The sequence below is a fragment of the Theobroma cacao genome, chromosome 8 (genome assembly GCF_053813885.1).
Source record: "Theobroma cacao isolate CCN51 chromosome 8, ASM5381388v1, whole genome shotgun sequence".
Taxonomy (NCBI): Eukaryota; Viridiplantae; Streptophyta; class Magnoliopsida; order Malvales; family Malvaceae; genus Theobroma; species Theobroma cacao.
Genome location: NC_142646.1, coordinates 24,879,477 through 24,894,628, shown reverse-complemented (window position 1 = coordinate 24,894,628; position 15,152 = coordinate 24,879,477). Strand labels below are relative to the sequence as shown.

At 35.9% G+C, this 15,152-nt stretch overlaps 2 protein-coding genes across 3 annotated transcripts; one reads left to right on the top strand and one right to left on the bottom strand.

The window, feature by feature from the left end:
* Nucleotides 1-5,444: 5,444 nt before the first annotated feature.
* On the top strand, nucleotides 5,445-11,229 carry LOC18592776 (Leucine-rich repeat protein kinase family protein). Its single transcript, XM_007019654.3, has 19 exons — nucleotides 5,445-5,718; nucleotides 6,152-6,275; nucleotides 6,419-6,490; nucleotides 6,663-6,737; nucleotides 6,849-6,920; nucleotides 7,016-7,177; nucleotides 7,310-7,384; nucleotides 7,469-7,540; nucleotides 7,652-7,723; nucleotides 7,809-7,877; nucleotides 7,969-8,043; nucleotides 8,126-8,197; nucleotides 8,297-8,431; nucleotides 8,528-9,000; nucleotides 9,091-9,240; nucleotides 9,328-9,467; nucleotides 9,546-9,765; nucleotides 10,083-10,318; nucleotides 10,478-11,229. Exons 1-19 carry the CDS (start codon nucleotides 5,634-5,636, stop codon nucleotides 10,988-10,990), a joined length of 2,892 nt encoding a protein of 963 aa, XP_007019716.3. The 5' UTR covers nucleotides 5,445-5,633; the 3' UTR covers nucleotides 10,991-11,229.
* Nucleotides 11,230-11,288: 59 nt separating this feature from the next.
* On the bottom strand, nucleotides 11,289-13,536 carry LOC18592775 (Galactosyltransferase family protein). 2 transcript variants are annotated; one of them, XM_007019652.3, is made up of 8 exons: nucleotides 13,327-13,536; nucleotides 13,150-13,214; nucleotides 12,860-13,056; nucleotides 12,463-12,720; nucleotides 12,239-12,326; nucleotides 11,977-12,102; nucleotides 11,765-11,874; nucleotides 11,289-11,668 (listed from the first exon to the last, which is right to left on the bottom strand). In XM_007019652.3, exons 1-8 carry the CDS (start codon nucleotides 13,516-13,518, stop codon nucleotides 11,520-11,522), a joined length of 1,185 nt encoding a protein of 394 aa, XP_007019714.3. In that variant the 5' UTR covers nucleotides 13,519-13,536; the 3' UTR covers nucleotides 11,289-11,519. The 2 variants fall into 2 exon arrangements, with proteins under 2 accessions (XP_007019714.3, XP_088665150.1); XM_088809024.1 differs by having other exon boundaries at nucleotides 13,150-13,238; nucleotides 13,354-13,518.
* Nucleotides 13,537-15,152: the final 1,616 nt, after the last annotated feature.

The window sequence follows — 15,152 nt, the reverse complement described above, 5'->3', positions numbered from 1 at the left end:
TAATGAATGAGGAATGCTTTGTTATCATAAAAAATATATGGAGTCAACACTACTCATTATAGGTTTAAGATTTTCTACACATATTACACTCTTAAACCTCCATTTAATATTTGAGTCTATTCCACTTTATTAGATATTATCAACTATAATATTGTCTGCCACGACCCAGAACCTCCCTCGGACCCCATGACAACTGTCGCGACGTCCCGATTGACACTCATTACCCGAAATGCCAATCAGAACCCCGCAAGACTTACATATTAGTTTCTTGCCTTTTTTGTGAGAAATAGTTTTTAAGCATTCAATTTTAAACAATTTTCAGTAGTTTTCGGCTCAAATATATCAAAAGATAAAAATATTTTAAAAGGATTTATAGACAAATATTACTATTCAAAATATTGATTAAAATATAAAATTTTTATATAAAACAATATTTATAGAAATACATGTAAAAAATCTTTTATAACTTGGAAGTAAAATAAATTCATACATACAATAATTTACAAAGTTATAATGTACAATAATAATTACAATGACAAGTGACCCAAAATACACCAACTATTAGTGATAGTAACCTACTGTTTGTGAGATAGAGATGTCAATTGAAATCCTCGATAAAATAAGGTATCTACAAGCTACCACAGGCCTGAAATGTTTGGAAAGGAGGTGGGTGAGATTTTACAATCCCAATGAGTAAACAGACATTATCATAAATATCTAAAGGCGAGTAAAATGGAGGCAAGTTTAAACAACAAATCACAAACCATTTCATAAGGTTTTCAATTTCTTTCTTAAACCATAAAACATTTGTAATTTACCAAAACAGTTGTCAAGGCTTATAACCTTTATTAAAAACATGGCTCAAGCCAAAATCTAGTCCTCAGGGATACCTTGGCCTAGGCATCTAACCGAGTCCGCCAAGGTTGTTAAGATATTTACATGTTAAATACATTCTAGTTTTAAAAACAAGTCGTTCCTTGGCGTTGGCCGAGTTACACGTTCACGTGGGGGTTCAACGTGAAGTGAACTCTAACACTACCCCGGGAGTTACTCTCCTCGCCTCTACAACCAGAGTAACTATAAAACAGGGTTTACCGTGCCCCTTTAATAGGCAGTCTACGAAAACCCGTCACTGCACTGACTAAACCCACCAATTTTAATAAAATTTCGACAGTATAACGTGGCTTTTATTTATTTATCTAACTTGTATAGTAAAAGATAGCTTACATTCTATTCACAATGCAATTATAAAATATAGCCACATATACTCATATATCATAAGCCATTTATAAGAAAATATATTTTTCAAGACAATTGGTAGCCTCCAATTACTCAATTTCATAATCAACACAATATATTTTTATTTGTCACATTTATTTATAAAACATCAAAAATCTCGTTTTAATCTCATTTTCGTTTCATAAATACATAAAGAGCATTTAAAAATAAACTCTAGATAATTTACAATAATAATAGGTTTACTCACCGTTTGTACAGATGAAATGCTTCCTAGGTGCCCCGATCACTGTTGGTCGGGTACGACTTCCTTGCCTTTACCGGAAGACTCTCCTCCTAGACACATTGCAAAATTTACCTAATTCACCACATTGATGCTAAATCACTATATAATTGACTTAAATCCTATACTAATGCATGGTATGAAATGCAATAGCCTAAAACGGCTTAAATGCGGTATTAACCTATTTTTGGTACTTTACCCGATAAATTGCTAACGCACTCCATTTTAGCTCTAAATCGTCCCATTCTCTCTCCAACATTTCTAACCATTAAATATCAGCCAATAACCTTCTAAAATGACCAAAATCAGTTTACTTTCCTCCTTGGAAAATTCGGCCAAAAAATGGGACATTAACTCGGTAAATTTTCTACTTTGTTTTTCTATCACATTTAACCATTTTTCATCATTTTCTCTTCATTTCTCTTAGAATAAAAATCATATCATCATCATTGTACCTCATTGCAGATTCGGCCAAGGGTGGGTATTGTGAAAATTTAATACTTTCTTGCCCAATTTAATTTCTAAACACATTTAACTAACTAAAACTATCAATTTAACTAAAAATCAAAACCTAAAAATTTCAATTTTCTCACCCCTTGAAATTCGGCCAGCCCTTGATGTCACTTTTAGATCTCTCTCCTCAAGCATGCTAAATGGAAACAAAGGCATAGGAAAGGTAGAAATCAAGCTAAAGTCGAAAAATCTTACCGTTAGACGCGTAAACGAGCGAAAAACGTGAATTCCCCTTTGAATTTTCTTGCTTCTCTTTGGTTTTTCTTTTTTTCTTCCTTTCCTTTCTATTTTCTCTCTTGTTCTCCCTTATGGCCGGCCATCACTTAAAATGAGGTTTAAATGGGCTGACTTTTCATTAAAATAATATTAAATCATTAAAAAAGTGTCATGTGTCACTTTTCCATTGGCCCATTTTTAAATTTTCGTCTTTTAAACTTCAATTTTTCACCACTTAACATACCATAGTTGTTCATACCAAAAATAAATAAATCTTATGATTTTGACAAGTTTTGGGTGGTGAAAATTACGGTTTTTACCCCGGGACGACAAAATTACCGTTTTGCCCCTATATTTCGAAAATTGTCTGAATTAAAAATTTTCACTTCCTATCATTAAATTATACTCCAAAAAGTTAATCTTGATCAAAAATTTCACTCCATGATCAAATTATTATCTTAGGTGGCAAAATGACGATTTTGCCCCTAAACATCAAAATTTTTAATTTTTTCCCAAATGAACCCTCGAACTCCAAATAATCATTTTTAGTCATTCCTGGACTGTAAAATATTAAATTTCATCATACGATTCCTATTTGAACTAGTTCGAGGTTAAATCAACTCAAGTGTACCGTTAGGTACAATACCGGTTTCGTCTATTCTTAGGAACTTTCCTAGCGTAATAACATGTTACTCAGTGCATGTATGTCATGACATGTATTTATAAGGTCAGGTTTGACATTGTCACTTGATCAAATAAACTTAACCTATTTTTTATAAAAGGGTAAAATAAATTAAATAATGTAAGTTCATACTTTATTATCTAAAAAAATCTAATAATCTCCCACTTGGATTATATTATTTAAACTCAAAATTTGGAAACATATTTTCTTAAAATATTGGCGTACGGGCTAAGACAACTTGAAACTTAACAAGCTCAATTTATAAACAACTTGACACTTACCCTAAAAGATCTTTCTATCCAATAAAATTTGTGATATAGGAAAATAACAATAACTACATGTCTATCAAGATACACCACCAACTATAATCACATGTACTACCCAAGGACATGAAGTTAATGTGGTAGTGTCTCAATAAATAACAGCATTTCTTTAATGCTCTATTTCACGTGTTGTATTCATTTGTTAGTCATTTTGTTCTCTACTTTATGAAGCCCAAGCTTGCAAGAGAAATATTTTATGATTTATTCACTAAACCTATATGTCTACCTTACATATCTTGAGATATACATCATGTGTTAAAAACATAACAGTAAGGTTATAGATTTATGCCTCACCCTATGTCTTAAGTCTTCAAATAAATGTATAGAAACATAAATAATTTAGGAACGAATATACATTGTAAAGACTCCACAATACCTATGTCAAAATATGTTTCTTGAAAGTGATAAAGTGTAGTCCCTTGGTTTGGGGATCAACTACTATGTTATCAGTTTTAATATGCTTTTCTAAAATGTAACCTTTTTTTATAAGTTGTTCAATTGTCAAATCTCTAAATGCATAGTCTTTGTAATACCTCTATTGTTGTCAATGAACAAAAATGCTACAACATTATCAAAGTACAATTGTATGGGTTTAACAATAGAGCCAGTCACCGATAAATATTGAATGAGATTTCTCCACTAGATAGCCTATGTAACTATACCATAACGTATTATAAATTTTACGTGCATTGTAGATGTGATCACAAGTTTTGTTTTATACTTTTCCAAAATATTGCAACACCTACCAACATAAAAAAAATATATCGTAATGTGAATTTCTTATCTTTGTCAAAATTCATATGATTAACTTAAGGTTTTCAACGTTTAGATGAACTAGAGTACAATTCATAGTTCTGTTTAAATATCTCATTACTTTTTATCGAGGTTGAATAGTAAAAAAAAATGGATTTCTTGTGAAGGATAGTTGAAATTGGTGTATGTTGCAAGTGAAGTGGATAATGTTAGATAAGTTAATGGATAATGATGTTGATTTTGGGAAAGCTCCAACAATTAATGGAAAAACAAACCAAGATTAATGAGAATTGAAATGAGAATATCAATGGGGTTGGTAATGGGTAACCTTCCAAATTGAATTCAATGCATTCGAAGTTATGTTTACTTTGGTTTTTTTTTATTACTTGCTTTTTCTATGTTTCAAACTAATTTCTAACATTTTCTTTTTTATCTTTTGATATTGAAAACTATATTTTTTAAATTATAATTTTAAAAAAACCCCAAAAATACTAGACCCGTTCCCGTGCCAAATCAAAGTCAAACATAAATATTCGATTTCAAACTGTGAGTAATTTCGTAAAGTGGTTTATGGATTTTACCAATTGCTTTGTAACTATTAATTCTCTTTGTTTTATTGATGTTTTAATTAAATATGAAAATCATTGGCTTTTTGGATTGTATTATAAACAATAAATTATATCTCTTAAAACTTTTAAATTTGTATATCAAGGTTTAATTGTTGACCATTTTGTTTCTTTCTTCTTTTGTTGGTTTTTCCTTTTTTTTTTTTATGAATAGATAGGTAAGCTAAATATAACTTAAAGGGCAATATGCATAATATGTAGCTAATCATCATCAATACTTACTAGACAAGTAAGTTTGAAGTGGGTTTACTATTCTACTAAAGCCCAAGTGTGTTCCTATATCAACACTTGGCAATTTCAGTGCCTAATTAATTGCTTAAACTTTGGGCCTTCTAATGGTGGGTTGGTGTTGGGTTTTTTTTTTTTTTTTGTTGTTGAAAATATCTCCTAAAATTAGAAAACCAAGGATGTTAAGAATATACATTATATTACCATGGGACCCCTCTGCACCAACCATCAAATTTGCTTGCTTCCATGGAAATAAAACTGTAACTCATACCCATATCAAGCCATAATTATTGTAATTCCATGCTTAAACCTGACTCAGGAATCCCATTGGGCCGTTCTAAAAGATGAGAAATTAGCCAGTACTTTCATTGTCAAACACTACTCTGTGACATTCTGTACCTGCACTTGATGATGATTTCAAACGTATCCAACACACTTCTACACCTACACTGACAAAGAGAAAACAGTTTTTGTTTTTTGGTTTAATGAAATTAAAAAAGAAACGGAAAAAGAAAAAAAGATGATGATAGCTTCATATAACTTTAAGTGTAGGGGTTATTAGATTAGCTTCAAAGCTAAGGCAAATCGATTAAAGGAAGCCGTGAAAAGAAAAGGGTAGGCCACTGCCTTGCTCCTCTTTTGCTGCTACTCATATTTTTGGGCAGAAGCAGTAACACATTGTGCATGCTTGTTGGTGGTGAACATGATCAGCGACTGTGGAGTTTGAGAGTATTTGTGGTGAAACGAAGCACAGCAAGAGTCAGGTTGCAGCCATGACAGCCCTCTCATTACTCTTATTCCTGGTTTTCTTTTGTGCAGATGTTAGCCTTATTTCTGCTTTTACAGACCCTCACGATGGTAACCTTAATATCCTTGCTCCTCATTTCTGCCTCTTCTAACATTTTGTCATATATTTTCTCTTTTGATCAGTATATGAAATGCGTGAAAAGCAATATTGCTGCGCGCAGCCTTCTAAAGGTCAAGAAATTCAAGCTGTTTGTATAGCATTATAGTTAAATTATAATTATGTGATGTGTATAACTTATATTCAGTTTCTGACAGAAAAATGGGTGAAGGGGAAGGCCAAGAGCCATATCTTCTGTAACTATCCTCAATTGGCAATGCAACCTGTTTTTGAACTTCTGTTTGTACTGATAATATGCTTCAGATAATTTTCATTTCAATGATTATATATAGTTTTATATAGACAAGGGACAAGGGTAAGGCATCACAGGGAAACATTTCATATCATCATTTGCAACATCAATCTTTGTTTGTGCTTTTGCTGCAGCTGCTGCTCTCCAATCTTTGAAGGATTCATGGCAAAATACACCGCCAAGCTGGGATAAGTCGGATGATCCTTGTGGAGCACCATGGGAAGGAGTCACGTGCAACAGCTCAAGGGTGACTGCACTGTGAGTATTGTATAACAGTGGGTGTTTCTTTCTCAAGGCTGAATATGGACTCTGAGGAGTTTTTCTTTTCTTTTCAAGTTTAACTACTTCTCTTCTACTGGTCATTTGGATCATGGTCATTACTTATGCTCATGTGATCTCAGGGGATTATCAACCATGGGTCTTAAAGGGAAACTAAGTGGTGACATTGGGGAACTAACTGAATTGAGATCCTTGTGAGTTTCCTTCTCACCATGTTTTTTCACCTATTGTACTGAACTATGCATGTGCAGGATTACTACATGAAGGATAGTCAATATGGAATTCTGTTTCTCATTCGTCTATGAACAATTCTAAATCGCATCTATTACATATATTTTTCTCACTTTTAAAATTATTTAACTATAGGGACCTGTCATTTAATCGGGATCTCACCGGTTCTCTGTCTCCACGTTTGGGGGATTTGGAAAAGCTGAATATCCTGTAAGATGGCTACTTTACTGATTTGATGAATCCAGCTTTCTGCTCAACTAGCTTCCTCATGATATGAATTTATCTTCTGCTTATTTTCCTTTTGGTATCCCATTTTTTCAGAATCCTAGCCGGCTGTGGCTTCACTGGTAATATTCCAGAAGAGCTTGGAAAGCTGGCTGAGTTATCCTTCCTGTAAGAGTTGCCATTACTACTAATAAAACTACATAAATCAGTGCAAAGTAAAGACCTTTTATGCCTATTCATTTCAAAACTACCCTTGTTTGCAGTGCCCTGAATTCAAATAATTTCACTGGTAGAATTCCTCCATCTTTGGGAACGCTCTCTAAACTCTATTGGCTAGATCTGGCAGACAATCAGCTGATGGGATCTATCCCAGTTTCGACACCCACCTCCCCAGGATTGGACCTCCTTTTAAAGGCTAAACACTTGTAAGTTTACTTTCCCAACATACCTTCAGTGTGAAAGATAAGAAAGGATGAAAGTACCTGATCATTATGTAGTTAGAAGTTCAGATCACTGAGTATTGACCAAATAAGAGTTTCATTGTTGTGAACTTGCAGCCATTTCAATAAAAATAAGCTTTCGGGTACCATTCCACCAAAACTCTTCAGCTCTGAGATGGTACTAATTCACATGTAAGTTGATATCCATCCATCCATCCATCAATTTAGTTTGTATGGCATTCCTCCTCCTAAAGGTTCATAGCGTTACAATGTCAGACTATTTGATGGAAATCAATTTGCTGGGAACATCCCGTCCACATTAGGACATGTTCAGACTCTCGAGGTTCTGTGAGTAAAAACTCCATTGACCTCATTTTCTTTCCTCTGCAGCTTTACTTTGTTATATTAATTTTCCTCTGTTAACACTAATGGGAATGCACACATTCCAATCCAAAACAGTCGACTTGATAGAAACGCTTTGACAGGAAAGGTCCCTTCAAATCTCAACAACCTTACAAACATCAATGAATTGTGGGTATATATTTTTTACTTTTTCAGTTTGATAATGTTGTGGTTAATGAACTTACTTCCTGATGCAAATTTTGCTTTCCTTCAGGAATTTAGCTCACAATAATCTAACTGGCCCTTTGCCAGACTTAACCTCAATGAATACACTCAATTATGTGTAAGTCAGAAGAATAGGAGTTTCCTTCTTCAGATGTGATGGTTTATTTGTTTTTCATAGTAATGAATCCTGACTCCATTTCACTTTACAGGGATCTTAGTAACAATTCATTTGACCCAACAGAAACTCCAGTCTGGTTCTCAACCTTAGCGTCACTCACTACTCTGTGAGTAATTTGTAGTCACCAAAAAAAAAATCTGACTCTTCCTTCAACTGTTGTAACTTATGCAAAATTTCATAATTTGCAGAGTTATTGAACATGGATCACTTCAAGGGCCTGTACCGCAAAAGCTTTTTAGCTTCCCGCAGATACAGCAAGTGTGAGTAGTGACTCGAATTTAAAAAACCATTCTAAAAAGCTTATTTTAAGAAAAGAGAAGGTGCATGACTCAATTCAGGTCATCTTGATCTTTTGACAGGAAACTACGAAACAATGCCTTTAATGGCACATTGAACTTGGGTGACAAAGTTGGCACTCAACTAAAGCTTGTTGATTTGCAGAACAACCAGATTTCCTCAATAACACTAGGATCTGGATATGCGAATACTTTAATGTAAGACATTTCATTGGTGTTAATTTTTTTCATCTAGAATAATAATCTATATTTCCCCCCCCCACCATACTTATTTGTCACTGTTATGTGATTCAGTCTTATAGGCAATCCCGTGTGCACAAGTGCTCTCTCAAACACTAATTACTGTCAGGTTCAGCAACAAAATACAAAACCCTATGCCACCAGCCTAGCTAATTGTGGAAGAAAATCATGTCCCATTGATCAGAAGCTTAGCCCTCAGAGTTGTGAATGTGCCTATCCATTTGAAGGAACATTGTATTTCAGAGGACCCATGTTCAGGGAATTGTCCAATGTGAATATGTTTCATTCATTAGAAATGAGCCTTTGGGTGAAATTGAGCCTAACTCCTGGTTCAGTTTTCCTTCAGAATCCATTCTTCAATGTTGATGACTACCTTCAGATCCAGCTGGCACTCTTTCCACCAGATGAAAAATACTTCAATAGGTCAGAAATTCAGAGAATTGGATTTGATTTAAGTAATCAAACTTACAAACCTCCTCCAGAGTTTGGACCATACTATTTTATTGCTTCTCCTTATACTTTCCCAGGTAACTGAAACCTTCCTATTCCTAAGAATTTAACTTTGATCTTAACCTATAAGTGATGGATTGACAAATCAAACCACAAATTTGCTTCAGCCTCAAATGGAACTTCTGTTAGCATTGGAGTAATCATTGCCGTAGCAATTGGGGGTGTCATTTTGGTTCTAGGCTTGCTTGGAGTTGGAATATATGCTGTTCGGCAAAAGAAACGTGCAGAAAAGGCCATTGGGTTGAGTAAACCATTTGGTAAGTAATACTTGAAATTTGGTATAGAAACAGGTATCTGGTATTGTAAAATTGTTTACTTCTGTATTGATCTTCTATATGTTCCAGCATCCTGGGCACCAAGTGGCAGAGACAGTGGTGGTGCACCACAGTTGAAAGGAGCAAGGTGGTTTTCTTATGATGAGCTTAAAAAGTGCACCAATAATTTCTCTGAAAATAATGAACTAGGATTTGGAGGGTATGGCAAGGTAAATCTCCAAGTTTATCTAACGAGGTTTATGGATTACTGTTAGCAGTTGCTGAAATAGCCTTCATGTCCTCTGCAGGTATACAGAGGAATGCTCTCTGATGGACAATCAGTGGCAATTAAAAGAGCTCAACATGGATCAATGCAGGGTGGGCTTGAATTCAAGACTGAAATTGAATTGCTTTCAAGAGTTCATCATAAGAACCTTGTTGGTCTTGTTGGATTTTGCTTTGAGCAAGGAGAACAAATGCTGGTTTATGAATTTATGGCCAATGGAACACTTCGGGACAGCCTGTTAGGTTAGTTTACCTTACGTTGCAGGTACAACATGTGAGTTAAAGATGAAACAATGATTAGTAATTGTCTAGGTGCATGAGATTGATTTGTTAATCGTGGGAGAGTGCCTGATTTTAGCATTAAAAATGTGGTGGTTGTCTTTGCAACAAGGTTTCATCTCCTGCACCACCAGAGAATCAGTCTTGTCTTTTGTATTTTTCACCTAGAGCTTCACTTGTGTGCCTCATGGGAAGTCCATGGAAAGTCACCATTAATTTATGATTCAGGTTCTTGATGGCTACCTCATTTAATAAATGACATGGAATCACATTTGTTGTAGGGAGATCTGGCATATACATTGACTGGAAAAGGAGACTCCGCATTGCTCTTGGCTCAGCTAGAGGACTAGCTTACTTACATGAGCTCGCAAATCCTCCTATTATCCACAGAGATATTAAGTCCAGCAACATTTTGTTGGATGAAAATTTAACAGCGAAGGTTGCAGACTTTGGCCTGTCGAAGCTGGTATCAGACAGTTCAAAGGGCCATGTTTCAACCCAAGTTAAAGGCACATTAGTGAGTACTCTTGAACATGTTACTTAAGATGCTTTTGGAATCGGATTGATTTTTCAGTTTTATGCTCTCGCTTCAATTATACCCATGCAATCCACTCAGAGTTTCCAACTATGTAGAATATTTTTATTTCTCTAACTCTCAAATGATATTTTGTTGCAGGGTTATCTGGATCCTGAATATTACATGACCCAACAATTAACTGAGAGGAGTGATGTTTACAGTTTTGGCGTGGTAATGCTTGAACTTATAACAGCTAAGCAACCGATTGAGAAAGGTAAGTACGTTGTGCGGGAGGTGCGAACAGTGATGAATACGAAGGATGAAGAGCACTATGGCTTGAGGGAGTTAATGGATCCAACCATCAGAAGCACAGGAATTCTTATAGGATTTGGAAAATTCTTGGAGTTGGCAATGCAATGTGTTGAGGATTCAGCTACAGACCGTCCAACAATGAGCGAGGTGGTAAAGGCCATTGAAACCATTTTGCAAAATGACGGGATGAACACAAACTCAACTACTTCTGCTTCATCATCTGCTACTGATTTCGAAGCTGCAAAAGGTTCTCTTAGGCATCCTTATGGCGATAGTTTACCTAAAAAGGATAACAATGACAGCGATGCTTTCGACTACAGTGGTGGATACACACTTTCTGCAAAAGTTGAACCCAAGTAGATGATCCTTTCCTCCTTCCTCTTACATTTGTTTTTTCTTTTGTTGTCTTCTCTTAGAATGAATCTTCACAAGTTTTTATGTTTTAGATGAGCTATCCTTGTTATTAAGAGAGATGTTATATGTTTACCATGATAAATTGTAGTTTGTCAAATTAAAGAAAAGAAGATGTAAGGGAGTTATTGTTGTGTAGCTAGGTCATAGAATTTCCAAGCATATGCAAGACTGACTGCATTGTCCTATCCTTGGTTTTACTTTTACTTTCGCTGGTAGATATGTAAGTAAAACCATTTATCTGTAGTATCGTATGAACCTCTTTTGTTTTAATCTCAGGTTTCCATATTTGGATAATTATTAGGCAGCACAACCTCTAACTTAATTTATTCTTCTATATGTATATATATAGTGTCCTCCATGGTACGTATGTGAAACAGAAATATATAGGCAAAAACAATATCAGCTATGCTAGAGTCTAGGCCTTAGCTCTGAACACATGTACGGTATGGGGGCAGGGCAGTAGGCTGTAGCAAACTCAAAGATCAACCTTCCAAAGTGCACCATCTCCTTCTCCGCAAGAGGAATGCACATATTTCATTCTCTCCACTGAATTGCATACTCCGCTGCACGACCAATCGAATGACGCCACGCAGATATTCCCTGCTTGAGCCTTCCATTCACAATCTGACAGGCACAACATTGTTGGTTTTAGTTAGTTGAGGAACAGCAAAGATATGCATATGATTTGATGACCCAAAAGAGAGAAGAAGTTTTGCATACCTGGAGGGGTCCCACAGCACATGGAACGGTCGTCCACGTGTTCAACTTCTAAGCCAATCAACCATGATCCCAGAGACACGTCCTCATTGGCGTATCTATGCAAGATGGGGCTGCCAACCATTGAGAAATTCATGCCTCAGTCTGAAAGCGTTCCATAAAGAGAGAGAGAGAGAGAGAGAGAGAGAGAGAGAGGTGTAGAAGCAAAGACTGACGAGTTGATGGAAATATAGGCAGCAAGGTCCTTGGAGATGCCATATAATTGTCCAGTGGCATGCCTGAAGTACTTGTTTCCATCCTCTCCAAATTTCCAGTACTCTGGTTCGTGATATTTCACCCCTCTGCCGTACAATTACTTGTTATTGTATTATGATTAATTTTCAGTACTATGATTAGTTTGTCTTGTTATTTTTTTTAAAAAATAATTAAAAATATTTTGCTAGTATACAATAATTATTAAAAATATAAAAAACTTACTTGCGAGAAAGAACTGGTCCAGACTTCATGCACCCGATATACACTCTGGGCTTGGATCGGTACTGTGCAAGCGTGCTGGCTAGCATACCTTTGCAATCAAAACAACAATACCAATATATATATATATATATATATATATATATTCCATGACTCATTGTAGTACTGTAAGATTATTGTATTACTATAAGATTGAATCAAAAAAAGAACAGAAGAGAAATGCTAACCTAAGTTGAGATGGACATCATCATCCACCTTCACATAGAATTGGGCGTCCCATATGGCAACAGCAGTAGAGAAATAGAGTCTGGTCTTGGTGGACAGCTGGTGGTATCCTTCTACGTGTTTCAGCCTAAGAAAGTCCTTGTGCTCTGCCTCTTCTCTGTCCAGTGCTTTATCCAGAACACCCCCTGGTGTGGCACTGTGCCCTATCACAAACCTTATAACAATCCCTTTCTCTCTCTCCAATTTCTTCAGTTTTTCTCCTGTAACACCACAACAACAATTCTCAACTGCTTAATTTTATGACCCAGGTCTGGTACAATCCATTCATGCAAGCACATTTTCCATAAAGAAAAATTAAGGATCCAAAAAGACATGTTATGTTAGGAGACACCGCAGGACCTCTAGGCATCCATGTTTCTCGAACGGAGTCTCTTCTTTTCCTGCTGCTAAATGCTGTGTTAATTCCAATAACCACAAAAGCCTTCTGCAATGTCTGATTAGATTTGCTTTCCAGGGAAATTCCTCCAGCACTAGTCTTGCTCATACGAGCTACTGCTAATTCCATTTCCAAGTTGGAGATTGTTTTGTCAAGTGACCTACGTACGGTGCGGTTGGACATAAACATAATTAGATGGCATTTACTGAAACCGGAGGTTAATTTTGCACAATAACAAGAGGTATAAGCTCACTGGATAGCCTTGTGAGTTTTTAAGACTTCCCCCATGATATCTTCTGCCTTTCCTTCAGCCAATTTCTGATTAGAATGGGAAAAACTGATCTCAATCTGATAGGTTGCAGGCAGCAACATATATATGATATATAATAATAAAGGAATAAATTGGATAAACTCTAGTTAGCATGCATACACGTTTGCGATCAAAGTCACGGGCTACTTCTCCCAACTTATTGCTGGCATGCTTTTGAATGGGTGGAGTAGGATGATATTTGTCATGAGAAGTGTAAGCAGTCCACGTTCGGCTGGTAAACAGTGATCCTGCAAGAAAGCTAGCAAGACATAATACGAAAATGGCTTTCCCTGAAACTGCCTTTCCCCGCATTTTCTTGGACTCGTTGTCAAGCTGCCACGGGCACAAGGCATAATAAAGACGCTGCATGCGATCCTGAAGTGATCAGATTCTTTTAAGGTTGCAGCACCTTATTGTTCGTGGTCTTCACAAAGGCCCTTGAAGAAAACACAAAGGAAGAAGAAACTTAGGCTATTTATTTTCAGGTGAAGCTAAAGCTTGATATATAAAAAAACACATGCGCTCTATACCTATATGTATACACCATCACATGCTATTGCCGTTCCTATATAGAATTAGTTCTAGAAAGAGTAGATCGAAATAGGGAAAGAAATCCCATTTTTGTGAAAATTTTATGTCTATGATACTTTGTCGATTTGATTGAAACAACTGCCAATGGTTTGCTAATGCTAGCTTTCAATCCCCCCCACACCACTGAAGCCTATGATTTGAGCATATGGTCTCTACTCAAGCATGTCATGTGAGGCTATGTGCAAAGTTAAGGTAAAGCCCACCCAATATAGATATTCAAAGTAAAATTCTCTTGCTTAGAGACACTCTTTAAGAAGAAATGAAATCTCTAAGCTGATATCGCCCCAACAATTCTGAACAAATTAGGATTCTAATGCTACAAAAAATATGTGCTGTGCTTTGAGTCTTCCTGCATAGCTAATGAATCCCTTTGATTATCAAGATTCATCAATCAAAGGAAGGAGTGGGAAAATCATAACAGTCCCTTTGATCATATGAAGCCGGCATAAGAGTAAAACTCTACAAGAAGAAAAAGAGAAAAAGTTGATTTGAAGAAACAAGATGATGATGTACATTGATGTACTTACCAGTTAAACATTGCTTCAATTCTATTGTTAATATAATTAAGGATAAGCAAATACTGAAAACAACATAACCAGAATAAAATATACTAGTACCTTTCCGAATCATTCAGGATTGGGGCATCATTGACTGAGAAACGTTGCTATCGATTGCTAGCTAACGGCCATCCTCAAGCAAAACTTCTTATGTTGTAACTTTCCCTTACTCTATATATCCTAGCTAGTTTCAAATTACCTGAGCGCGCGGCCCTGGTTGCTGGGTTTGGCAGTTGGACCATGTTGTTTTCATGGTTCAACAACCTGTCAGCAGCTATTACAGAAAAAGAAGTTCATTTGTTCGAGGTAATCGGTGACGTTTACGTGTGTATTTGTGTGCGCGCGCGTCAAGATGCTTCTTGTTATGCTTGGTGTGTAGCATAAACTCAATTAAAACATTAAGCTAGCATATGTTAGCTTTAACTTTCGTCAAGTGTTTGATCTGAACGTGGACCTAAATTTATGCTGTTTGGATGCCTTATTTAGAGGGTTTATGTCGAAGATCTGTTTATGTTAATATATAATGCATGCAAGGAATAGGAATGATATATCACACTATTCTTGTTAAGCTAATTAGTAGCTAGCACACACCAAGCATGCCTGTGAGACAAGGAGTACCTTACATACTTGAGGATCCAAGTTCTTTAATGCCGAAATTTTCGGTCAGTGTTATATATTTGAACAGAAAGCATATGCACAGGACCAGTTAGCCTATAGATCGAGTATCACCAAAGAAAGCAAAAAAAAAGAAAAGGCATTATTGTCATAGAATTCATGTTAGTTAAGTATTCTCTATTG